Source organism: Apium graveolens, chromosome 5 (assembly GCF_009905375.1).
Source record: "Apium graveolens cultivar Ventura chromosome 5, ASM990537v1, whole genome shotgun sequence".
In the NCBI taxonomy this organism is placed as follows: Eukaryota; Viridiplantae; Streptophyta; class Magnoliopsida; order Apiales; family Apiaceae; genus Apium; species Apium graveolens.
In genome coordinates this window covers 301,504,342-301,532,217 of record NC_133651.1, presented here as the reverse complement: position 1 = coordinate 301,532,217, position 27,876 = coordinate 301,504,342, and the positions used below count along the sequence as shown (strand labels likewise).

At 33.8% G+C, this 27,876-nt stretch overlaps 2 protein-coding genes across 4 annotated transcripts; both read left to right on the top strand.

Moving 5' to 3' along the window:
* The first annotated feature begins 12,422 nt into the window (after positions 1-12,422).
* On the top strand, positions 12,423-16,599 carry LOC141661967 (nodulation receptor kinase-like). 3 transcript variants are annotated; one of them, XR_012550179.1, is made up of 6 exons: positions 12,423-12,788; positions 13,423-14,211; positions 14,671-14,730; positions 15,128-15,308; positions 15,830-15,895; positions 16,231-16,599. XR_012550179.1 is itself a non-coding variant. In XM_074469003.1 (5 exons), the coding sequence occupies exons 1-5, from the start codon at positions 12,623-12,625 to the stop codon at positions 16,323-16,325; spliced, it is 513 nt and encodes a 170-aa protein (XP_074325104.1). In that variant the 5' UTR covers positions 12,423-12,622; the 3' UTR covers positions 16,326-16,591. The 3 variants fall into 3 exon arrangements, 2 of the variants coding, with proteins under 2 accessions (XP_074325104.1, XP_074325105.1); XM_074469003.1 differs by lacking the exon at positions 13,423-14,211 and having other exon boundaries at positions 16,286-16,591; XM_074469004.1 differs by lacking the exon at positions 13,423-14,211 and having other exon boundaries at positions 16,231-16,591.
* A 2,543-nt stretch (positions 16,600-19,142) lies between these two features.
* Positions 19,143-24,252, top strand: LOC141659259 (sulfate transporter 3.1-like). The gene is made up of 12 exons (XM_074466055.1): positions 19,143-19,558; positions 19,761-19,968; positions 20,481-20,652; positions 21,271-21,336; positions 21,421-21,534; positions 21,618-21,734; positions 22,495-22,621; positions 22,713-22,999; positions 23,154-23,344; positions 23,474-23,559; positions 23,656-23,732; positions 23,867-24,252. The coding sequence occupies exons 1-12, from the start codon at positions 19,243-19,245 to the stop codon at positions 24,056-24,058; spliced, it is 1,953 nt and encodes a 650-aa protein (XP_074322156.1). The 5' UTR covers positions 19,143-19,242; the 3' UTR covers positions 24,059-24,252.
* Positions 24,253-27,876: the final 3,624 nt, after the last annotated feature.

The following is a 27,876-nucleotide window of genomic DNA, read 5'->3' as shown; positions in this document are numbered from 1 at the left end:
AAAAATATATTATTAGTATAATATACTTTACCCAATAGGTAATAATTTAATATTTTTAAATGAATTAAATCTTACTAATTGGCATTAAATAAAAAAATTATTATGATTTTATTTAAAATTAAATTAATAATATATCAAATTAAAAAAATTGTGAACTGAAAATTGTATTTAATTGTAGAAATAATATTAATAACAAAAATAAAAATGATACATCATACCCCTTCTCCATACCCACCTTCCCCCTAAGGTATCAAATTTGATTTCTAGTGGGTTTCAGGTATGGATTTCGGCTAATAAAAAATATGAACCAAACACTAGGTATGAGTTTGAAATGGACAAAACTCATACCTGATATCCAAATTTTCTGAACCAAACGACCCCTAATATATACAGGTCTTGACATTCGTATAATTGAATTATTCAAAACTATTTTTAAAAAATTCAAAACATCAAAATGGGACAAATACTTTTGGTTTTATAATTGAAATGAAACTTTGGTTATATAACTGATCTATATATATATATATTAACATACATACAGTTGAATCGATGAAAAATATTTTTAAAATAATCGAAACATAAATTCAGGACTAAACACTAATTAGTTGTATTAGTCAAACTAAAACTTAACTGTTAAAATGACAAATCAAATAAAATTATTTGGATATGAAACTTTGGTTACATCACTAATATATGTATCTATTAAAATCCATACGGTTGGATCGTTGAAAAATATTTTTAAAAAAGTCGAAACACCAATTCAGGAATGAACAACATTCACTGTACTAGTCAAACAGAAGCTTGACTATTAAAATGACAAATCAAATAAAATCATTTTCATATGAAACTTTGGTTATATCACTAATATATGTATCTATTCATATCCATACGGTTGGATCGTTAAAAAATATTTTTAAAAAAGTCGAAACACCAATTCAGGATTAAACACTAGTTAGTTGTACTAGTCAAACTGAAGTTTGACTGTTAAAATGGCAAACCAAATAAAATTATTTGGATATGAAACTTTGGTTATATCACTAATGAAAGGAATATGTCCTAAGTCCAATCATGTATTAGGATTTAGGAATAACTCCCTGTGTAATCTGTTTTGATTTCATTGATATTAATAAAAGACTTGTTTTGTTTTTATTACGGGCTTTATCTATTTAAGTGTTTAAATAAGATATACCATAGTTTAGAGTAAAGTTTTTTATGGATTATGATGAGATCATAATAGTGAGACCTAAAAGATGATAACTCTAAACTTAAATAGTTCCAGGTCGTAGGATTACTAACTGGTAATTAATAATCCGCAGAGATCAGTACATACAATGCTTGCTTCTTTTCTGAAGGATGTCTGTTCTCATAGACATTTGTGTGGTGACACTATAGCTAGTATGTAGGTGCTTATAATAGAATAAGTTCACTGAACATGACTCGCCCAACTGAACAACTGATGGAGTTCACTCACGTGTCAGCAGTTGTTCACATAGTGATAGTTGTACAAGTATCCTTAGACTTGAGGTCATCATAGTCATCTTGTGTACACTGAACTATGCTTTGGTTTAGTTCTTAGTCTCCAGGGACAATTATTTGGGCTCTACTGGGTATAGGAATTTTTACACGAAGATAATGTATGATCAATAAAGGATCTACCCCTTCCAGTGAAGGAAGCGAATGTTCAAGGCTGATCCACTTATGCTAGTTCAGGAATCTCTGGCCAGAGTAAATGAAATTAGAAAGGAGTTTTTGATTTGCATAGAACTAAGCATAGTAAATGATAAGCAAGTGATTAAATTAGATAGGTTTGACACGAGATCCATGCCTTGTATTTAATCGGGACATTGTAGGGTAGAAGGAGTTTATTGTACGGTAACTATTCACTGAATATGTTCTTGGTATTATAAGCAGTGAATTCATATTATCCGGATAGTCGCGACATGCTGAGAAGTATCCCTCACGATGTAGAATAAATGTGATTAATTGATTAATCATATTTAATAAATTAGAAAATTTATATAAATAATGATAAAATAGTTTTATTATTATTTATTTCTACTACCGGCTTAATATTGAACCTACAGGGTCACACCATAAAAAGAGAATGATTTAATGGTGGAGTAATTAATTAATAATGGCTAATAATTATTTATTTATGAAATAAATAATTAATTGGCAAATTTAATAATTGATTAAATCAAGAGAGAGAATTATTTCTAAAGTGTTTAGAAAAAGGATTAATAATTAAAAGGTGTTTTAATTATTAATAAGAATAATCAATGGGTTAATAATAATAATATTTTATGGGAAAATTTCAGCTGAAAATTTTGCCTATAAATATACTATTATAAACCCTATTTTTATTCTAACCCCAAAATTTTATAAAACCTAATTCTCTCCACCTCCTTCTCCTCCTTAACGTCATTTTCTTGGTGGATACCGGTGGAGTGCTTCACGTTTGAGGAGCAGCTGCTAAGGATCTCTGATTGTTGCTTTTGGATCGCATATTAAAGGTTAGTAATCGATCCCTACGTTTTTACCACGATTTATATGCTTTTATTTGGATTTTATATATGTAAAAGTGTTTTACCATGCCTCCGCTATGATTAAAATTCAACAATGGTATCAGAGCTTAGGTTGTATGCATATAGATCTGTGGTAAAAATTTCAGAATTTTATGTGCTTGTATGAATTAATTATGATTTTTACAAGTTATATCATGAATTAATTTTGTCTGATGAGAAATCGTTTCTCAGAATAATTTTGAATATTGATCTGGGTTCTACAAGTGTTGTAGATCGTCTGGGTATTTTTTTCATAATTTTATGATGTATAGATTTTTTATTATGAATTTTTGAAGTTCTTACAATTAAATTCGTAATTTAATAAGTATAAATGTATGTTTATATAGTATATATATATGTTTGTATTGCCTGTGTTGTATTACTGCTGCACGGAAAAAGAAGAAGAAGGAACAGTCAGGTACGGCGGCACGCTAATCGAGGAAAACGGCGACTGCTGAAAACAGAACGAAGGACCGCGCGTCGACCACGCGCGCGTGGGGCTCACGCGATGGCGTGCCACGCGCGGCGCGTGGAAGACACGCGCTGATGACGTCATGTTGACGTCATCAGATGACATCATGCTGATGTCAACACAGGGGTTCGGGCGCGTGACGCGCGTGTGCGCGTGGGGGCGCGTGGGGAACAGTCACACACGCGCCTGACAGCGCGTGTGCGCGTGGGGGCGCGTGGGAGATCTTCTTTCGGCGCGTGCGGGCGCGTGGCAGCTCAGATTTGGGCGATTTTGGTGCCGTTGGATTCGTCTTTTCGAGACGCTTCTAATGGTATATTATATGATATTTTATGAAATTGTTTCGAACTGTTTATAGCTAACAGAAGTGTTTTTAAGCTATTTTTAACTGTTTTAATTGCTTTTAAATGCTTCATGTGATACATAGAGATGTATAATGCTTAGACCAATATGCTAGATGATGTAACATGCCTACCTTGATGTTTATTCATGTTGATATATGTGATATATGCTTAGTTTATCATGCGATGATAGATTTAGGTGAACTTAAATGAACATAAGGCGTTTGTTAGACAACCTAGTATAGTGAAATTGTTTCATAACCTTAATAACAATATTATGAATACAATCATGAGATTCTTGTGTTTATGAAACACGTAATTGAATATGAATTTTCGATATGAGAGAAAGGATGATTCTGTCAACAACAGATTTCTATCTGTAAGAAAGGGTTATTAAGTGACGCCTCTTGACAATGCTCCACCTGATCTGGGAATCATCTGATTATTGAATATTGATTTCAAATATTTAATTTAAAAGGAAGAATCTCTTTATAATATGATTAGGATTGTAACGTAATATAATCCCTCTAAAATTAAATAATATCAAGTAGTAATTGGCCAATGACACAACGGGCTTGTGTCGGTCATAGCCTTCCAACATGATAGAAAGTAGTTCTTATTTTTAAATCATTGTCGTTTCGTGCCACAGCCGAGGGCTTTGATTTCGAAATAAGAAATACTTGTCTATTACATAGAGATGTGTACATTAAATAAGAATCTAAAGGTCGTTACGTGCCACAGCCGTGGGCCTTTGGGGACTGATTCAATTGTACGGTTAAACTTGACTTAGAATATTGAGTTTGTCGTGCCACAGCCGTGACTCAATTATTCAAGAGGCTAAAGTTTGATTAGGGAATAACATTAGATGTAATTGACAAGAGTTGTCTGCCTATTGAACATTACATGGCATTTCATGCCACAACCGGGGTTGTGTAATGGAATGTAGGATCCCTATTCCCACTAGCATTATGAATGCTTAATTTTTCACGTAGGGGGTTGAATAAATTAGGTAAACTAGTGGGAGCCACTTATGAATAAAGACCCGATTCATATAGTGTTTTAAAATGAAATCGAATATTTGCTAAGTGTTGTTATGTGTTTATCATTTACAGATTTACAATATACATTATGTCTTCTGCACTATCACTCAGGAGCATACTGGATGCTCACAAATTGACTGGTCTTAATTATGCTGACTGGCTTCGAAACTTGAGAATTGTTCTCAGGATTGAGAAGCTGGAATACGTGATTGACTCACCTAAGCCTACTGAACCTGCTAGTGATGCACATAATGATGAACATGTTGTGTATCGTAAGTGGATAGATGATGCAAATGTTGCTCAATTCATCATGCTAGCTTCCATGAACATTGAGCTACAGAAGCAACATGAGCATATGGATGCTCACACTATCCTCATGCATCTACAAGAGTTGTATGATGTGGCAGGGAGGACAGCTCAATATGAGATATCGAAGGAGTTGTTCGGTTGTAGGATGTCTGAGGGATCATCTGTGAATGACCATGTACTTAAGATGATCAATTGGATTGAATGTCTTGGACAACTAGGTTTCGCCATGGATGGGGAGCTGAGCCAAGACTTGGTCTTGCAATCGCTTCCGAGTTCGTTCTCGCAGTTTGTTGTGAACTTTCACATGAATAAGTTGGATGTCAGCCTACATGAACTCCACAACATGTTAAAGACTGCGGAATCAAATTTCCCCCCTAAGAAGAGTTCTGTTCTTCTAATTGGTGAAGGTTCCAATCCTAAGAAAAGGAAGAGGAACCCTTCCAAGAAGAAGAAAGTAGGTGAGAAAATGCCGGTTCCACCAAAAGCTGAAGACCCCAAGTGCAAAGTTGTTTGCTTTCACTGTAACAAGGTGGGGCACTGGAAGAGGAACTTCAAGGTTTACCTTGCAGAATTGAAGAAGAAGAAGGGTAGTGAGACTACCACTTCTGATTCAGGTATGTTCATGATAGAAGTGAATATGTCATTAAGCCAAATTTCTACTTGGGTATTAGATACCACCTATGGTTCTCACATCTGCAATTCGTTGCAGGGACTAAGGAGAAGTAGGACTCTTGAGGAAGAGGAGGTGATTCTACTGATGTGAAATGGAGCAAGAGTTGCTGCTGAAAATGTAAAATCATTTCATTTACATATGCCTACGGGCAAGACTATTGTTTTTTAAATAATTGTTATTTTGTTCCCTCGATTGTGAGGAATATTATTCTCATGTTAGACTTGGCTGGATTTTTCATTTATTATTGAGAATAATGAATGTTCTATTCTTAGAGATAATATTCTTTATGGACGTGGTACTTTAAATAATGGTCTGTATATATGTGACATAATTTACTTCAGATTGAACAAACTAATAAAAGAAAAGGGATGATGAAAATCTCACTTTATTGTGGCACTGCAGTCTCCATTTAGTGGACATGGAGAGAGGGTTGCAGATTTGCTAGGATTGGTACACACAAATGTATGTGGACCAATGTCTACGCAAGACATGGGTGGATTTTCATACTTCATTACTTTCATAGATGATAGATCTAGATTCGGATATGTGTTTGATGAAACACAAGTCTGAAGCCTTTGAAAAGTTCAAAGAGTATAAGTATGAAGTGGAGAAACAACCAAACATAGTATTATAACTCTTCGATCAGATCGAGGTGGTGAATACTTTAATGGAGTGTTTCTGGATTATCTCAAAGTAAATGGTATAGTCTCCCAGTGGACTCCTCCAGATTGGTATCTGAAAGGAGAAATCGAACTTTGTTAGACATAGTTCGGTCCATGATGAGCTATGCAAATCTTCCAGTATTCCTATGGGGTTATGCATTGGAAACCTCAGCATATTTACTGAATAAGGTGCCTTCCAAATCTGTTCCTCAAACTCCGTATGAGATATGGAAAGAAAGGAAACCGAGTCTTAAACACGTTAAGATTTGGGGATGTCCAGCTTATGTCAAGTAAGTTGACCAAGATTAGCTGGAATATCGATCCGTAAAATGTAGTTTTGTGGGATATCCTAAAGAGACTTTAGGGTATTACTTTTACACCGATCATCGGGTGTTTGTCTCCAGACATGCTACCTTCTTGGAAAAGCAGTTTATCCTTGAAGGAAACAGTGGGAGCAAAATTGAACTTGATGAAGTTCAAGAAGCACAAACTACTACGGATCAAGTGGAAACACCTGTTCTGACTGAACAACCTTTTGTGGAACAGCCCATTCATAGAACAGGGAAAGTGTCTCGCCAACCTGAGAGGAAATATGGCCTTGTCATTAAGAATGACAATGAGTTGTCGATTATTGATGATGACGACCCTGTGACCTATAATGAGGCTATGAGTAGTGTTGACTCAGAGAAATGGCATAGTGCCATGAAATCCGGAATGAAATCCATGTATACGGGATACAAAAGAATGATTAGAGCAGATGGTCAGGTGGAGACCTTTAAGGCCAGGCTTTTGGGAAAAGGATTCAAACAAAGGCAATGGATTGACTTTGATGAAACCTTTTACCTGTAGCCCTGTTATAATCAGTTCGGATTTTGCTTGCGAATGCTGCTTACTATGACTATGAGATCTGGCAAATAGCCAGATGGTTTTCTTTCCAAGAGAAATGAAAACCTAGTGTGTAAGCTGCTGCGAACCATATGTGGTTTAAAGCAAGCTTCTCGAAAGATGGAACATTCGTTTTGATGAGACAATCAAAGAGTTTGATTTTATCAAAAACGTAGATGAACCATGCGTCTACAAAAGAGTTAGTGGGAGCGCGGTAACATTTCTTATATTGTATTGAAATAGAGTTGACACACATAACAACATAGCAGACTCACTCACAAAGCTACTTTCTGAAAGTCACTTTGATCGTCATAAAGACTAGATGGGTATTAGATACAAGAGTGATTGACTTTAGTACAAGTGGGAGATTGAAAGGAATATGTCCTAAGTCCAATCATGTATTAGGATTTAGGAATAACTCTCTGTGTAATCTGTTTTGATTTCATTGATATTAATAAAAGACTTGTTTTGTTTTTATTACGGGCTTTATCTATTTAAGTGTTTAAATAAGATATACCATAGTTTAGAGTAAAGCTTTTTATGGATTATGATGAGATCATAATAGTGAGACCTAAAAGATGATAACTCTAAACTTAAATAGTTCCTGGTCGTAGGATTACTAACTGGTAATTAATAATCCGCAGAGATCGGTACATACTATGCTTGCTTCTTTTCTGAAGGATGTCTGTTCTCATAGACATTTGTGTGGTGACACTATAGTTAGTATGTAGGAATAATATTTTATGGGAAAATATTAGCTATAGTGTCACCACACAAATGTCTATGAGAACAGACATCCTTCATAATGAAGCAAGCATAGTATGTACCGATCTTTGCGGATTATTAATTACCAGTTAGTAATCCTACGACCAGGAACTATTTAAGTTTAGAGTTATCATCTTTTAGGTCTCATTATTATGATTTCATCACAATCCATAAAAAGCTTTACTCTAAACTGTGGTATATCTTATTTAAACACTTAAATAGATAGAACACGCAATAAAAACAAAACAAGTCTTTTATTAATATCAATGAAATCAAAACAGATTACATAAAAGTTATTCCTAAATCCTCATACATGATTAGACTTAGGACATATCTCTTTCAAATACCACCGCTAGCGGTCGTATTTAGTTAAATACGACCGGTTTTGGACCGGTTGTATTTAGCTGTTTTTCTTGTAGTGTCACTCACTTATTGTACCGGATTCTTGGGGATTATTGGGTGCACAGTGGTTTTTTTCTCATCCACAAATGAAAGAAAATAATACAAATACTTGAACATTTAGTCAATTAACTATGCTAAAATGCATCAGTTGGATTATCAAGTAATAATAATATATATTTTTAACGATAATGTAATTATAATAAACTTATGTAGTTCATTATTTAGTTTAATTTAACTGAACTCCTAAAAAATATATTTTTAATGTATTAATATTTGGCAAACCCCGCAACCGAATCTCCATATTTTTAAATTTGTCAAATTCTCGCATTCCTGTATCACCCACACGCACCCGGACTCATGCTTCCTAGCTTGATATATATGTTTAGTCTTCTTATCAAGTTCCACTATTAAAATGTTATGGAAGCCTAACATTAGCAGCGTTTGTAGTAATATTAGCATGTGAGGGTACTATAAATTTTTATCGGAGTACTAGTCAATCAAATTTTAGTCGAAATATTAGGTCTCAATATTTAATTAGTTCTTTAAATATTACATAATTATTGGGAATTGAAACTGAAATTCATATAAAATCCAAAAAGGAAAACTAAAGAATTAAATAAATCTAGTACATTTATGTAGTTGGAGGGAATTTAATCCTAGTTTGTAGCCAAACTAATAAGATTAAATTATAAAATTACTAGTCATGTTATTTTCTCCTTATATTTAATTATTATAGGAATTGTAGCAAGACATGAGGTTATATTTTGTATTCACAAGTACATTGGCTTTTCGTTGACTAACTTTCCTACATGTATTGCTAATTACTCTGTCTCTTTCTTTCTTTTTAATAATAATTTTTCTGCACTCATTTCTAAGTGATTTTTCAAATAATTAAAATAATAATTTTTAATTTTTTAAATAAAAATATATAACTTAAACTTTTATATAAAAAAAAATTAAAAAAAATACAATCAATGCATTATGTGTGCGGAAAAGTGAAAACACAATTAAAATAAAATGGGGAGAAGATATTATTAGCATGCATAATTAAGGACTACTATGTCCCCCGGTCTTAAGAATTTGTTGATTTGTTTCGTGGCCTGACAATGCTATCTATATTCTCGCTTTTTCATTCGAAGCCTTTAGATGTTTCAATTGATGCTTTTTCAAGTTTCACTAGCAAAGTATTCAACTCGTCTTCACTCAACTTGCCCAACTGATTCATCATATATATAGAGAACTTAGAAGTAGGTTCAACGCTTAGATATCCCAAAGCCCCAAAAGGCAACTAGAAGCCTAGAAGAATCGGTCCAAGATCTATTCAGGAGAGGCAAATACAAGATCGACGAGGAAAATCACCAGCCAAAATACATAGCAGGGCTCCAAAATCATATACAAAATAACATTCACTACAAGAAAACAGCTTCAGACAATACTAATTAGACAACAATCGATAAAAGAACCGTTGTCCCAAAATGACAGACAACCGTTATATTTTTCCCTCCTATGACCATTGTTTAATCTAAGATTCATACAAAGGTTTTGTGAACCGTTGTAAAAAAAATCACAAAAATGTGGAGTTTGTACTACAGTTTTTTAAAACTATTATCTTGATATACTTCACATAACGGGATGAGTAACCGTTGTAAAATGTTAGACAACGATTTTTCAAATCTTTTGTTAATCCAACTCTATAACAACGGTTTAAAAAACCGTTGTCTTGTAAATGTGAAAAGACAACAGTTTATGAAGCTGTTGTCTAAGCGATCCCGAAACAACGGTTAATTTAGATTTCTTGCTGCTGGATATTTACATTTCATACAAGTGTTTATGAAAATTATGGTCTTATTATACATCAAACGGTTCTGAAATAAGGTTCAGACGACGGTTCTAACAAGACAATAACTGTTGTCTATTCATAGGAAAACGTGACACTATCTGATTGGTGGAAAATATTTCACCCGGATCGCTTAGTTGGCAAAATCTCACCCATTGATTGACTTCACCTAGATCACTTACTTGGCACAATAAGAGCCCTTGATTTTCTGAAGGTATCACACGACGATTTTTTTAAAAAACTGTTGTGTGATATCGAATTCGTAAATTTTAAAAATTATTTTTTAAAATTATTTTTTAGACGATCTAACCGTACGGATTTTAAATTATATAGATTTTAGTCATATACAAAATATATAAACAAATTCAAACTAATATTTAATGACTTTATAAGGAAAATTCTGTAAAAAGTACTACTACCCTAAACGAGAATTTACCGAAGTAACAAAATAATTTATTAAAATTATTTTCTAGACGATCCAATCGTACTAATGTTAAATTATATTGATTTTAGTCATCTGAAAAAATTACAAAAAAAAACTTATCTTGCATGACTTTATAAGGAAAATCCGGTAAAAATACTATTCCCTATATTGAGATTCGTTCCCGATCAACAAATTAATTTTTTAAAATGATTTTTTGAACGATCCAACCGTACGGATGTTAAAGTATATAGATTTTAGTCATATGAAAAAATTATAAAAAAATTCAAACTTATATTGAATGACTTTATAAGGAAATTTCGGTAAAGTACTATTACCCTAAAGGAGATTCTTTCCCGAATAACAAAATTATTTTTAAAATTATTTTTTAGACGATCCAACCGTACGGATGTTAAATTATATAGATTTTAGTCATATGAAAAAATTATAAAAAAAATTAAACTTATCTTGCATGACTTTATAAGAAAATTTCGGTAAAAGTACTATTACCCTCAACGAGATTCTTTCCCGAATAACAAAATTATTTTTTAGACGATCCAACCATACGGATGTTAAAGTATATAGATTTTAGTCATATAAAAAATTATAAAAAAAATTAAACTTATCTTGTATGACTTTATAAGGAAAATTCGGTAAAAGTACTATTCCCTATAATGAGATTCGTTCCCGATCAGCAAAATATTTTTTAAAACGATTTTTTGAACAATCCAACTGTACGGATGTTAAAGTATATAGATTTTAGTCATAATAAAAAATTATAAAAAAAAAATCAAACTTATATTGAATGACTTTATAAGGAAATTTCGGTAAAACACTATTACCCTCAACGAGATTCATTCTCAAATAACAAAATTATTTTTTAAAATTGTTTTTTATATAATCGAACCATACGGATGTTAAAGTATATATATTTTAGTCATATGAAAAAATTATAAAAAAAATTAAACTTATCTTGCATGACTTTATAAGAAAATTTTGGTAAAAGTACTATTACCCTCAACGAGATTCTTTCCCGAATAACAAAATTATTTTTTTAAATTATTTTTTAGACGATCCAACCGTACGGATGTTAAAGTATATAGATTTCAGTCATATGAAAAAATTATATAAAAAAACTAAACTTTCTTGCATGACTTTATAAGAAAAATTCGATAAAAGTACTATTCCCTATAATGAGATTCGTTCCCGATCAACAAAACATTTTTTTAAATCATTTTTTGAACGATCCAACCGTACGGATGTTAAAGTATATAGATTTTAGTCATATAAAAAAATTATAAAAAATAATTCAAACTTATCTTGAATGATTTTATAAGGAAAATTCGGTAAAATGACTAATATTTACATGAGACTCGTTTACGATTGTCTGAAAATTAATCAAACAACGGGTTTTACGACGTAATCCGTCGTTTGATTACAGATGACAGTTTATTCTCACTTAACCGTTGTAGAACGGAAACTCATACAACATCTTATAAATCATTTGTTCTAAACTGTTGTAGAAATACTACAAGTACAACGGTTTTGTATTATTTCTGTGAAACCATTGTCTATCACAAATTATTATTTAACGCAGTTTAAGACCTATTATTTCAGAAGTAATGATCTTTAAATGTTTATATAAATATTTATATTTAAGTATTTTAAAAGTAAATAAAAAATTACATGAAATGAATAATTTTTAAGGACAAATGTCACTCAAGTTGCAAGAGATGCTACACTACTCCACCATAATTGTTAGCGTAAACTAATAATAAACATTTTTTTTAATTTTTAAATAAAAAAATATATAATTATTTATTTAATTTTAAAAATAATTAATTCTAATAAAATTATTGAAGGGGGTACTAAAAAGAGTAAAATACCACAAAATAAATAAATTATTTACATTTATAAGTACTCAAATATTGAAATAAATTTAAAATAAACAAGTTTTAAAATTAAAATAATATGTAATATTTTTAAAATTGAAACATAACAAAAATAAAAACACCCATTGTAGCCCATGAATTGTCAAGGCGGTAGATGAAATATACATAGAGCAGCAAAATTGAATTAGGGCTAATTATTCAATCACTTCCTCTCTCGAGCTTCACTCACCCGCCTCTCCATCTAATTTAGGGTTCCCTGATTAGTTTCTCGGTCTAACTAGGTTTCAAGCTAGGTTTGGATTCACTTGAAGGGGTCAAGGAGACTAATTTGGGATTCAATTAGTTTTGAATTCTTTGTATATATGTCCCTCTATGTCTCTTTCTCTCTTTCTCTATCTCGGTCTATCTCTCTTTCTCTCTCTATCTCTCACTCTCATTCTCTCTGTCTCTCTGTTATTGGGGATGTCGATGCAATTAAAGGGGATTTTTCGAGGAGTTTAAGAGTGGTGGATGCAAAGAGTCAGAAAGGTTAGTATATTTTTTATGATTTATAAATTTTGAAGTGGTTAGTTTTCGTTGTTTTATTTTTTCGTGTATTTATATGTTTGTGGGTGTTGTTTTTGTATTTTTGTAATATTGCCAATGAAAGGGGTTAAAGGTGATGTTATTCCCAGTGGACTAACAATGAGATTTACAGAAGGGGGGTTGAATGTAAATCTCAAAACTTTTTCAAGTTTTGAGTAGTTTCTAAGGCTAAGTGTTTTAGTGAGCAAATGTGTGTGAATGGCTTGAAGCTAATACAGACAGATATATATTCAAACACAAATGTAAAGAATACAAAGAACTTAAAAACTTTTCTGGTGGATTTGTTGTTCCACCAGAGATGTGTTATTTCAGAAAATCTGTGATTCAAAGAATTAAATCACAGCTGCTTCCAAGTACAAACTAGATGATTTTCTCTCTGGATTTTTCTAAACAGCTCTGAAAAAATTCACATCTAATTACTAGCTGCTACTTGGTTTATATATCACCAAGTTTACAGGTGAAGACAAAACTGTAAAATACAAATAAAAAGGCTCTTCACATGTTTCTTCTTCATTTCTCTATCCAATGCAATTTAGGCTTAGCTGTTAATCTTTGAATACTTCCTTGTTTGCACCAGAATGAAAATGCTGCATTTTCTTGATTCCTCCTAGAGGCTTCCACATTCCAGTTTGTCTCTGTCAACCCATGTGCCTCTGTCAGCTTATGAATTGTCACTATCAACTGCTAATGAACTAAGCATCCGTTGAAGCTTTCATCCGTTGATGCCTTATCCGTTGAGGCTTTATCCGTTGAAGCTTTAGCAGTTGAAGTCTTTATCCGTTGAAGCACTTATCCGTTGATGGATATTATCCGTTGAAGATTTAGAGACATCCGTTGAAGCTTTGTTTTTTATCCGTTGAAGGTCTTCAATATCAGTTGATACTTCTTCACTTATACAAAATTACAAGGCATGAAGTATTTACAATTAGCCCTCCTATTTGCATATCCACTAGTAGTCAACATGACTGATAATTTCCTACAACATCTAAGAATTACAACTTGAATCCAGAGAATGAAATGTGCTACAATACTAAACTTATTGCTAAGTAAAGCTACTCCTTCAACGGATAGCCAAGATGGTCTTATCCGTTGAGACTATAAACACTAGATTTCTACTTAAGTGTTTTGTATAACTTATCATCAAACTAATACACATATTCCTAACAGGTGAGACCAAGTCTCTCAGCAAATATCTACAATGTGAAGTGTAAATTAACACTCTGTAATGATTTTGTAATTAACACTTCAAACTTTAATAGGTAAAGGCGGTTTTAGATCTGTTTATCATGGTACTCTATCCGATTGTCAAGAAGTGGCTCTGAAGGTTCGTTCAACCACTTCCACCCAGGGAACTCGTGAGTTTGAGGTAAAACAACTCAATCTGAAACCACTTCACTAAGAATATTAAAATAAAAGAACAGAAATTATACGCGTTAATAAAAAAACTTGTAGAATAATTAGCCTCCCAACTGTATTGTACATTATTTGATTTTGGAGTAATTGCCTTTTTTTGCTGAAGGTAGTACATCTGACTTTGGAGTGCATCTATATATATATTATAAAATCTTAGCATTTTATTTTAAGTAATCACCACAGCAATAATAATAAATATAATTAGTATTATACTCCTATTTGTATTCAACAATAAAAAAAAACCACGTAACCTTGAAGCATGTCCTTTAAAAACGTCACATCAGAGTCAGGAATAATGCCAATCATAGTTGTTAAGTTTGATGAATACTTAACTGCCTCAGCGTCAGCGTCAGCGTCCATCTAGTATCAATCATAGTTTCATGCTATTGCTAATCTTTCACATGTATATCAGGGGAAGCTGCTAAACGCAAGGTTCCAGACTGGATTTCAATTGCTTTAGAAGCTGCTCGAGGCAAGTAGAACACATTTTTAAAATTGTAATATGATGTGCTTTAAGTCATATTGTTCAGACGGAAGGTATCTTATTAGAAAGGAATTCAGGATTGCACTCAGCAATAACCACACAACCTAAATGAGTGTGCAAGAACAAGATTTAATTTCACAGTCTAAACTATATTGACTTATGACACCAATTTCAGAGAACCTCTTCATCCTGGAAAAAAAGGAAATAATACAAAGACAATACTTGATAATTTCTTATAGATAAATAAATATATAAATACTAAGGGACTATTCATTATATTTCTCGCGCTCAACTTTCTTTCGCACTGAGTACCTAATGGTGACTACCAATATCTTGTAACTACTGCAGTTTTCTCCAAGTTTTGAATTTTTATTTCATTATTCAGGTCTGACATATCTTCACACATTCTCGAGCCGTAGTGTGATACACAGAGATGTCAAATCAAGTAATATACTACTAATGTGTGCCAAGGTGGCGGACTTTGGGTTCTCTAAATGTGCTCCCCAAGAAGGAGATAGTACCGCCTCAATAAAAATAAGGGGGACAGCTGGATACTTGGATCCAGAGTAAGTAATATACTGTTTTCATAATTTTTTTTAATCCTCTTATCGTGTAAGGCCTTATGAAATGTGGCTGCAACTTGTTATGACTGGAACGTACATTTGTACTTGTTACCTCAGTTGTTAATATAATTGATTAACTATAATGTTGTAATGGCAGCGGATGATGATGTTATATCAATCAGTTATAGATAGAGTTTGATGCTCAGCTCTAAGATACTGCCTACTAGTTGGCAATATCTAATAAAGTATTTAAGCAGTGTTTGATGGAAGATTTATTCAGTTTTTACTGATCTTCTAGATAGCCCAAAAAAGGTATTTTTGTTGTGTTGGACAGAGTTTTTTTTCGCTAGTTCGATAGTGAGTAGACAAGAAGACCATTGCTGCTTGTGAATTGTTTGATTATGTAGCAGATGTAAAGCCATTGAAATGGTAAATACAAAAATAACGCATTTTAGATATATATAGATGGATACATTTGGTAGAAATTTATTAAATTCAAGTTCTGGTTTCCTTCTTGTCTGCAGGTGTTGGAACAACTTAAAGATTTCTATGAGAAAGATATTGATACTGCTGCTGAAGCCCTCAATGATGTGAGCTCATTTATCTATACAGTTCAATGTTCTTAGTCTTTGTCATGCATTTTAATATAAACATTAACAAACCAGAAAATTTTGTTGAAATCCTTCACTGTTGCGCGCGCGCGCCCACATATATATATATATATATATATATTTGAATTACTCATGGAATCAAACGACCAGCATTACACATTTCCACGAATGTCTCAAGGATGCTGTCAAATATTAGAAATAGTTTTAAGCTCTTTCATGGCTGTCATATCAGATATTGATATAAAAGTTCTATCGACATGTGATGTACTTATATAGTGATATATGTTGATTTTGTTTGCTATTTTCTTTACCAGGATAGAATCATTTTTTTAACCAGATGAGTAAACATAGTCTTCGCAATTTTTATAGCCACGAGTCAGGACCCTGCTCTTATGGATATGTGGGCTGAACTATACAATCTGGATGGAAAAGACGTGGATACCTTCAGCAATCTTCTTGAACTAGCATTCATAGTTCTTGTTACTCTTGGCGTTGACCGGGGAAGCTAGGAGATGAGAGGATAGTTGTGTGAGGAAATTAGCTATATTGTTATTTTATTTCAGAACACTTTTGTAAACCCCCGGTATGAAATTGTCAAACCGTTGAGTATAAAATATGACATTGCAATTTTTAATTTTCTAAACAGTTGTCCAATGTAATTAATATATGTTTTCTTAGTAGCAAAAACTTGTAACAATATCTTTTTGACAATGCTTTGTCTGTGTCAAAAACATGTAATAATAAGTTTCAGCCAACAGTTTAGTAAATCTAAAATATTGTAGTAGGAGCATTCACACAATTCTTCTAGACAACAGAACCGTTGTGTTCATTCATTTCAAAGAATATATTGGATTTTAGAGACTGTTGACTATACTAATCCAAGACAACACATTATTTTACTAAAATCGTTGTGCCAAGAGAGATTAACCATTAATAATCACCTAATAAACACTTGACTAAGTAAAAGTCTTACAATAGTCCATTAAACTAAACCATTGTTTCATCCAACCTTTGAACAATAGTTTTATATGCACTTGTTGTTGTCTTGGACGAAGACAGACAACAGATGGGTACCGTTATTTGATACGCGTATCAGACGGCGCCTCAATACTCAACGGTATTAAGGGGTATCAGAAACCGTTGTCTCAACCTGTTTTTCTTGTAGTGGTTTTTCAATGTTATCCGACCTTTCGTCCCTACGAAGCCGCAAGTTAATTTAATGGCCAAATCTAGCTATCAGCAATAGTTTTGCAACCTTTATTATAACATAACTTGTACTAAATTGCAATTTAAGCCAAAGTACGCCTGTTAAATCCACTCTTGTCTACGTATGAAGGATGTTATAGGACAAAGTAAGCCTATTGAATCCACTCATCTACGTATGAACGAGGTCAGGACGAATTGATTACTCCTGAAAATAGATGTTTACATGTGCCAAAACATTCGAGGATATTAGCAACTTTTTGGAGTAAGGTCCAACTCTTGCCAAATATAAAGGTCCATAACACACCTTGAAGAATCTTAAAAGTGAATGAAGCACTTCAAATATTCATGTGTCAAAGGAATTTAATTTCCCACAGTCCATCATAGTGGAGGACGAAATCATTAAATGATGTAACGTTCAGCCGTTGAGCGAATCAACACCATAACTTTAAAAGCTACCGCCTACCAGCCTTATCTTTTGTATTGCATGTCCTAATTGAGCATAGTATAGAATCTGGTTTAGAATGTTGTATATTGTAAAGAGTTAATTAATTGCAACTATATACTTATTTTCAAAAATACAGTTTGTAACCCCTAAGTTTAGACATTAAATACAATATGCATCACTTTAATTATTTTGTTAAAAATATTTATATTGTGGAGGGTAAAATTGAAATTCAGCAAAATATTTAAATAATAATTTTATTTTTTTTAAATTAGACTAAAATTTAGAATTTCAAATTATAAAAATAATATTAATGTCAATTATTTTATTACTCAGTATAATTTTTAAAATTTTAAAATATAGATATATTTAGAAACTTTATGATTATATATATAAACATATATTTTGCTTAATAAATATATTTTAAGTATTTTGCATTATGATTAATTTAGAGTATTACTAATAAAAAATAACTATAATTTTTTTCATGTAAAAAATGCATTAAAATAAATATTTTAATTAATTTAAAATTTTAGTTATTAATATTAATATCTCAATTTCAATTTTACAACAGCATGTTGTAATTGATATTGAAAGTTAAGGGTTGCAAATTGTATTCTGCAAAGTAGGTATACTGTTTTGATTTTGAATGAAAGGTGGGGTTGCAAAGTGCAATGAAGTCTATTGTAAACACTATCTTTCGTTTTCATATCCGTGTTTATCAACCACTGTGATCGAGCAGAGTAATTCAACTTTTATGTGCAGATTACAAACTTTAAACAGTGCCTCGAAAGATATATTTGAGAAATGGGTAAAAGTTGATCATGGGGGCTGGAGCAGGATCACGCAAAGTGTTGGTAGAGATTATACTTCAGAAATAATGGGAAAAGTGATGATTTATAATGGATGGAGTATGTTCTTCGTACTATATATAACAGTGCTCTCCATGTTATCCTCCTATCTCTTTCAGTTCTGGTGCAAGAGAATCGTTTGTGATCAATGGTTGTAGAAACAACGAACCATGGAATTTGACGTATCATAAGAGCTAGCCAGTATAGTTTCTGCTTGTCGTACTATTACAAGGCATTATAAAACCCACTTTCTGATTATGGTCTCACTACAAGAAAAACAGACATTTCTGCCCGACTTCATATTATTCATTTATTTTTTTATGCTTATTTAATATTAACATATAGTTCATTGAAATAACTAAACAAAAGTTTATTTATATATAATGGTACATCATTTAGAATGTTAGTAACTTATTACATAATTAATAACATCATATTCTTTGATAATTAGATCTGGTTCTACTAGATCCAAATTTATCTAAGACACCGGTTATATGATATGAAAAATGCTGGAGTTTCCAAATTGGATCCCGAAATAGTTCTCAAATAGGAATTATTATAAGATATATACACTCGAAAAATCACTTTTTTCGATGTTATACAAATTAGTTTTAATTTTCTCTGGGCTTCTTGTGCCCACAACATACTACATTAAAAGCACTAAATTGAACAGTCTTCTACAATAATTGCTCCACACCTATCAACCTCTATATATACATGTTCTGCTATGCATCAGTTCTAACAATTATTTGTCACGCATTAATTACAGAAACTTCTGATAGCACTTCAGATAGTTACAAGACACTATCTTTCGATTTACGTGCTAAATGGGTGAAGGACAATCTGAATCCCGTCACCGTGTACAAATCCCTCCATCAAAACCATTTTCGAAGTCACTGCAATCATCACTGAAGGAGACATTCTTTCCTGATGATCCATTCAGACAATTCAAAAACCAACCTATTTCCCGAAAGATTGTACTGGGATTACAATATTTCATTCCAATCCTCGAATGGGGTCCTCGTTACAGTTTTGAATTCCTTAGAGCTGATCTACTAGCTGGAATCACTATCGCCAGTCTCGCTGTTCCACAGGGAATCAGCTATGCCAACTTGGCCAACTTACCGCCTGTTATTGGACTCTGTAAGTGTCACATTTCATGTAAACTATGTTAAGTGGTGAGTCACTCTAAAACATTAAAACTTAAGATGACAGAGAAAGACCTAACATGATCTTATACTCTCAACAAATAACATACACTACACGCACCAAAAGTTTTCATTGCACACCGTTAAGTTATGCTAATTAATGGAGGATAATATATACATGTTATCATGAAATGCAGATTCAAGTTTTGTCCCACCTATAGTATACGCCATGCTGGGAACTTCGAAAGACGTGGCTGTTGGTCCAGTTGCAGTTGGTTCACTTCTCATCGCTTCCATGTTAGGGAAGGAAGTCAGCCCTACCGAGAATCCTAAGCTCTACGTGGACTTGGTTTTTACTGCTACTTTCTTTGCTGGAGTTTTTGAAGCTGCTCTAGGTTTCTTAAGGTTAAGTACTTAAGTATCTGATATGCTCATATATTGATGCAGCCATTTTAATTCTTAATTCTAACTTAAGTATCTGATATGAATATAATTTTCGGCACCCTTTATTCGAAAAATGTTTCAATAGTTATAAGCACCTCTACATAATATCTACTTAATATTTAATTTGTTATTAAACTGACAAATTAAGTTGCCACCCTCAACTTCTGGCATCCCAAATTAGCACCATATGCCGCCTTAATTACTTGATAACCTATTAGCTTGTCAAAAACTCTAATAAAGGGCTAATAAGAGTGTTTATTTCATCTCATGTGACGCTTACACTTTTGTAGAAATTGCTCTCAAGAGTATAAGATAATTAGGGCCTGATTATTTAACCAAGTATATAGTGTAAATAATTTTTTTTTATATTTTAGGTGCACCGAATAATGGATATAGGTACGAACAAGAATGATTGAAATAACTGAAAAATTCACATGCATGATAATATTATATATATTTTGTGGGTGGTGCAGGCTTGGATTTATAGTGGACTATCTGTCTCATGCAACAATAATAGGGTTCATGGGTGGGGCAGCCACGGTTGTGTGCCTGCAGCAGCTTAAAGGGATTTTAGGACTTGTTCATTTCACTCATTCTACTGATCTTCCCTCTGTCCTCCGATCTATTTTCACCCAGACACACGAGGTGCATTCTGCTTCACTTTTGTTTTCATTCTATGCAATATTAACTAGTAAATAGTAGTGTTTCCTTTCTCCTGCCGATGCAAGTTTCATAATTTAGCTGGTACCGTGCACCTACCATTATTCATAACAATTATCCAAGACTGTAAGACATATGGGCATGTGTGTTAATATATGACTTTCTGATATACATACACCTCGATGAAGTAACCGATAAAGTAATTATATCTGGAACCACACTTATATTAGACGTTTTGTAGTATAAATGTAGTGGTTACTTGAAAAATTATGCCTCGAAACTAAGAAGGGTTAACCTATTGGGTTTAATCTTGAATTAAGTTACGGTTGAACTTAAAATTTCAATAGATATTTTTATTTTCCAAACTCGTGCTTTCAGTTAATATTAATCTCAGTTATTTCGAAATTCCGGTTCTTCCACTGTGCCTCGATCTATATATGTGTGTGATTTTTTTTTTGTCCTTAAGGACCAATTTCGAATTTCAAGGTACGTGGAAGTTAGAGTGAAATTATATTTATGCATGGTACATATTTATCAAATCGAATTTGAACTGGAGAATATTTATGAGTTGCTGAAAATTGGTTCTCTGGTGTTTTATTGCAGTGGAGATGGGAAAGTGTGGTCCTGGGTTGCTGTTTCCTTTTTTTCCTCGTCCTAACAAGATATATGGTAATTTCTCATCATTCATCAACTCTCCGATATTTAATATATCGGCTAGCTTCACCGAACTGATCTAGTAAAATGTTACTTCAGAGCAAGAGAAAATCATCCTTCTTTTGGATAAACGCTATGGCACCACTTGCGTCTGTAATCCTGGGAAGTATTTTTGTTTATTTTACCCACGCTGATAAACACGGAGTTCAAGTGGTAATGAATTTCTATCTCTTAAACTAATTACTCATGTTTTATGTTTTCATGCAATTTGTAATGTTATCCATTTGAATGAACAGATTGGACATCTGAAGAAAGGATTGAATCCAGCATCTGAGTCAGAATTAGCATTTGGATCACGACACACGGGTTTGGCTATCAAGACAGGAATCATCACTGGTATTATTGTACTGGCTGTGCGTACCGTCCCCTCTATTCCATTTCTCGTGATATATAGATAGATATCGATCACTGTCTCCCTTTATATAATGCTGTGATATGAATTGTCCTATTCCTTTTCCACCGCTTATGTGAATTGTGATCGTTTCCTGTTGTTTTTTTCCAATTACCCCCGGTGTCCTATTGTTGCTGTGGCCCATGTTACACATGCTAAGCTTCAGAAGAATAATTGCGCATTGTTGTATTATTTTTTGGCTTTTTGCTATGTCAGGTATGGTGACTTTATTCTAGCTCAGACAGTGAGATCGATAACTTATGGTAGTGTTAGAGACTTAAGTTGTACTATATGTGAGATAATTGCATGTGTTTATTAATAGTGGTTGTTTGTTATTAGACTCTATCCCTATTACAAACGTCCCTAGTTCGACTTTGAAGTTATGTGATTAGTTTTAGACGAACTTAGGATTCTAGAAACATATTTAAAGTTGTGCCGATGTTTAACTAACAATGTGGATATTGTACAGAAATGGTGAAGGTGTTCATTGTGGAATTGAGGGAGTAGTATCGATTATTTGGTTCTTGATGTTTAGTTTTTGGCCTTCTGGGAGTGGGTTAGAATTAAGATCAGACTATACAAGAAATACAGTTGGGTGTGTAATATCATAATCGGCATTGGCATATGGATCAACATGGACTGTATTTTGTTTTTAACAATGTACATAATCAGAAGCATATGAAATAAGTTCTGAAACAGATTGTTTTTGTAAATGAGTGCAGGAAGGTATAGCTGTGGGAAGAAGCTTTGCAATGTTTAAGAACTATCACATTGATGGGAACAAAGAGATGATTGCTTTTGGGGTTATGAACATTGCAGGCTCTTTCACATCTTGCTATCTCACTTCCGGTAGTGAATTTCTATATGCTATCTCCGCTTCATCAATAGGCAGGATACACTTGAGCACTAACAGAATTTTACGATTTTAAATTCTTCACAGGAACATTTTCAAGAACAGCAGTGAATTTTAATGCTGGATGCAAATCCGCATTCTCTAATATTGTGATGGCAACAGCAGTGATGATAACATTGTTGTTTCTAATGCCATTATTTCACTACACTCCTCTCGTAGTTCTCTCCTCTATAATTATGACAGCAATGTTAGGTCTCATAGACTATAACGGAGCTATTCACCTCTGGAAGGTCGATAAATTTGATTTCATCATCTGTGTTAGCGCATATGTTGGAGTGGTTTTTGGCAGTGTAGAAATTGGATTAGTAGTCGCGGTATGTCAAATGAAAATACTCATTCTATATAGACACAAAACTCAATATGGAATTCTTAATCACAACTCCTTACTAGCACTTTAAAAAGAAAAGAGACTTGTGAACTGTAGTTTTTTCATATTAATTAATTACATTGTTGATGCTTGTGATAAAGGTGGTGATATCTCTGCTTCGGGTTCTGTTATTCCTTACAAGGCCAAAAACTTTACTGCTTGGCAACATTCCAGGATCCATGGCATACAGAAGTACAGAACAGTACCCCGCGGCTAATAACGTTCCTGGAATCCTCATTCTTCGAATAGAAAGCCCCATTTATTTCACCAATTCCAACTACTTAAGGGAAAGGTATACATAGATGGTGTACCTTTAGTTTTGACACAGTTCTCACTCACAAAAGGGAGAGTCGATATTATCCACTGAACTTATGATACATGTCCTCGGATGATTTAGTTTTGACAAACACTGTTTCTGTAGGATCTCAAGATGGATTAATGAGGAGGAAGACAAGCTAAAAGATTCTCCAGTAACTGATTTACAGTATGTTATTTTAGATTTAAGTGGTAAGTTGTAGTAGATCTTCAGTTTGTCATTACTAGGTTTAATATAGAGATTATTTACTTTATGTTGCTAACAAAAAAATGCCAAACGAATTGCAGCTGTCGGTAGTATAGATACGAGTGGAATTAGCATGCTCGATGAAGTGGAGAAAAGTATGGGCAGAAGAGGCATCAAGGTCAGTAGATGAACTAAATCCATAATACTTCTATAAAAATAAGTTTATACTACTGTATCTGGTTCTCTCGCGTAAATAGGATGAACTAATGTTAACATTATACATCGACTACGCACCTCTTCTAAAAAATATAGCTAGCATTGGTTAATCCTGGAAGCGAGGTGATGAGGAAACTGGGAAAGTCCAAGTTTGTAGAACGGATTGGGGGAGAATTCATATATCTTACAGTTGAAGATGCAGTTAATGGAATCAGTTTCATGCTTCACTCGCATAAATTCAAGTCAATTAAATCGGAGGATGTCAACATTGGCAACAATGTTGTATGATATCAAATGATGCCAGCAGCAGAATAAGCTTGATGTTGTACCTTCATCTCCACATATTTGAATCATCACACAAAACACATCTGATATTCTCCTTCCATCTTGAAATGAATTTAGTATATGTATGCCATTGTGCTTATGGACATGCAAAACTCAAAAGAAGAGACCATTACTGGATAATGCATTATGCTTATGCACATTGCACACTGTTACAGAGAAACAGAGCAGTCAGAATATTCAACAACATTAACTGGGATTATTTTATTATCAGAGTCAAAAAATAATTGAAAGTTCAAATAAACCACATTTTTGCAACATACAAGGAGAAGTCAAGTATAGTCCTCAAGTTGTTAAATATCTTCATGTTGAATCTAAACTATCTCAAATCACAATATTCAAGGTTATTCAAAAGCCTAAAACAATGATGGATAAATATTGGCATTATAAACAGAACGGCCACGTATATAGATTCGAAAGTGAAAGCAAATGTACCGTATATAAACATAACACATGTTATCACGAACCATATGAAAGAACAAGGATCTAAATTACAACGCTTGAATCACAAACTCTTATTAGTATAGCGCAAACATATATATATATATGCTACATATACTACTGAATCCAAAAATATACAAGAAATTCATTAAATTAAAATGTATAGAGGAAGTTTAGTGAATTTAGGGATTAGAAGAAGAGTTGAGTACATTTGGATTTATTGAATTTCAAGGAACCTTTAAATTCACTTCTGGGTGTCCCATATATTAATGTTGGAGTCAATCCCAACTAGGCCCAGGGCCAAAGGGGATTATAGGAGCACCCCAAGAATTCTTCTCAATCTTTGAATGGGCTCCATTGTAACTTTTGTGAAATGTTTATATGAATAAAATATAGTTTTGAGAAATAATTGTGAATTATGTGGATTTATATGGGTATAAAATATTAAGTTATATAATTTTGGGTATTATGTGAATTTCTGTGAAATAGTATTAAGAAACGGGTAAAGCCTCGTTCCAGTTTGATGAGTCAGCAAGTGAAGTCAAGAAAACAACAAAAATAAAGTTTTTCCAAAAGGCCAGGGCGGCCGTGCTACACTTGGGGGCGACCGCGCTCACTTAACAAAAACCCAGGGCGGCCGCGCTAGGTCGATTTTTCAGAATCCTGAGTCTAGTAGAAGATTGATTTTCTGGACTTCTGCTCTAATTGGGATGGTATTTAAGGACTCTTAAAAGATGTTTTTGATATACGGGAGCAAGGAGATAACAGGAAGAAGACCTAATAGCACAATACAACGAAGGAAAAGAAGATCTAGTTTTTACTTGTGATTCTTTGCTTAAGTTGTAATCTTGGATTCTTGTTTTCTTTATTGTTTTGAACCTAATACCCTTGCTAACGTACTTCGTTATAATTATTCAGTTTATTAAAGACCTAGTTTATCTTAGTTTATTTACCATGCTTTTATTGGAACTCATGATGACGATGAGTTTGGTTATGAACTAATTGTTATCGTGGGGTGCTAACGGATTTACTTATGGATTTCAATAGAAAAGGTACTGAGAATCAAGTTATTGATTATCTCTCTCGTTTAGAAAATCCAAGTACAGCTTCACATGATAAGATATTGATAAATGAGTATTTTCCCGATGAGCAGTTGTTTGGGGTGCAAGAAGAAGAACTGTGGTTCGCAGACATTGTGAACTATCTTGTGAGCAACATTATGCCCCCGGACTTATCTTCTGCTCAAAGGAAGAAGTTTCTTCATGAGGTGAAGTGGTACATGTGGGATGAGCCATTTTTGTTTCGGCAAGGAGCTGACCAAATTATCAGTAGATGTATTCCGTACAGCGAGACAGAGGGTATCTTGCGAGACTGCCATTCGACTGTTTATGGAGGCCACTATGGTGGAGAAAAGACAGCAGCTCGTATCCTTCAAGCAGGATTCTTCTGGCCTACATATTTTAAGAATGCGCATCAGTTCGTTTTGAAGTGTGATCGCTGCCAGCGTGTCGGTAATATGTCAAAGAAGGATGAGATGTCTCTTAATGTGCTTCTCGAGGTTGAGGTCTTCGATGTTTGGGGAATTGACTTCATGGGGCCATTTGTCTCATCTTGCAATAATTAGTATATCTTGTTGGTCGTCGATTATGTGTCAAAATGGGTGGAATTTGCCAATGAATGATGTGAAGGTAGTGCTCAATTTTCTTCACAAGCAGATATTCACAAGATTTGGAACTCCAAGAGTCATAATCAATGACGAGGGATCGCATTTCTGCAATCGCAAGTTCACTGCTATGATGCGGAGATATAATGTGAATCATCGTATTGCTATAGCCTACCATCTGCAGGCTAATAGTCAAACTGAGGTATCTAACAGAGAGATCAAGCGTATTCTAAAGAAAGTTGTATGCCCATCAAGGAAGGATTGGTCTTTGAAGCTGGATGAAGCTGTTTGGGCATATCGAACAACATTCAAGACTCCGCTTGGCATGCCATCATTTTAATTGGTTTATGGTAAAGGATGTCATTTTCTTGTGGAGCTAGAGCACAAGGCATATTGGGCTTTGAAGAAATTGAACCTTGATATGGATACAGCTGGTAAGAAAATGATGCTTCAATTGAATGAACTTCAAGAGTTTCGACTTCAAGCGTATGAGAACAACAAAATATATAAGGAGAAAGTCAAGAGGTGGCACAATAGGGGTCTAGTGCTCAAATCATTTGTGCCACGCCAAAAAGTTCTTTTGTTCAACTCCCGTCTCCATCTTTTTCCTGGAAAATTGAAGTCGAGATGGTCTGGACCGTTTGTTGTCAAAACTGTGTTTCCACATGGATTGGTGGAGATTTTTGCGTGTAAGTACTACGGGGTCTATCCCTTATACCTCGATTGTGACCAAGCTTTGTGTTGCAGAGGGAGTTCATTGGCCTGCACACGAGCAGATTCAGTTACCGACTGCCCCCGTCGACAGTTCTATGATCGCAGTGATGCAGGAGTGATTTGGTGGGAAGGCTGACGAGAAAGGACTTAGGTACACCTATGATCATTTATCGGGTGGCCAGCCAGCTGGTGGTTCGACTGAGGCACGCAGAGCAGCGTGGAGATATCGGATGGGTGAGGCCGGTTCTTCGCAGCAGCAACAGCAGGAGGAAGAGGATAGTGCTGGTTTAGGATCAACGCAGTATAGGCATTTGGTGAGGCAGATGGATGCGATGTATGACATCCAGAGCAGGTTTGAACAGGATCTTACTCAGGCATTGGGTACAACTATTCGGGCCACGGGGTAGACATTCAGTGGCCAGTTTTTTGAGAGGATTATGTGTACCCGCCTCCTGACACTCCACCCGCAGAGGGTGATGATCATTCTGATTCCGAGTAGGTATGCCTTAATTCCTTGCTATTACCTTCACTGAGGATAGTGAAAATTTTAAATTTGGGGGTGGTAGTTAAGGAATATTTGTGTGTAATTCCATACCCTCGCCGATAGGCAGGGGGAGCTTTCTTCTAGATGCATATTCATGATAGTTTAGTTCATATAGTTTGCATATTTGTCATGTAGTTATTTGTTTTTGTTTGCGTATTTGTTATCATATTACTATGTTGCATATAGTTGCATTGGCATTATATCATGATCCCTTAGGTGGCTTTTCCAATTAATTTGTGATATTGATTTGAGTGTAGTGATGTCGTATAGAGGAATGTTAGGTCCTAACGAATTGATTTGCATGCTAGAAACAAGAAATTTTTTACTAAGTCTTATAGGTTGCTCGAGTACTAGATCATGATCATAGCTTGTTTGTTTGTCGAGGTTTAATCACTTGTTTAT

Bases quoted from the DNA above. Each gene is read 5' to 3' on its own strand.
- LOC141661967 (XM_074469003.1), top strand. From the start codon at position 12,623: ATGTCCCTCTATGTCTCTTTCTCTCTTTCTCTATCTCGGTCTATCTCT. The intron at 12,789-14,670 runs GTTAGTATATTT...CATGTATATCAG, and splicing joins GGATGCAAAGAGTCAGAAAG to GGGAAGCTGCTAAACGCAAG. The intron at 15,309-15,829 runs GTAAGTAATATA...TCTTGTCTGCAG, and splicing joins GCTGGATACTTGGATCCAGA to GTGTTGGAACAACTTAAAGA.
- LOC141659259 (XM_074466055.1), top strand. From the start codon at position 19,243: ATGGGTGAAGGACAATCTGAATCCCGTCACCGTGTACAAATCCCTCCA. The intron at 23,000-23,153 runs GTATGTCAAATG...CTTGTGATAAAG, and splicing joins AAATTGGATTAGTAGTCGCG to GTGGTGATATCTCTGCTTCG. The intron at 23,345-23,473 runs GTATACATAGAT...CTGTTTCTGTAG, and splicing joins TCCAACTACTTAAGGGAAAG to GATCTCAAGATGGATTAATG.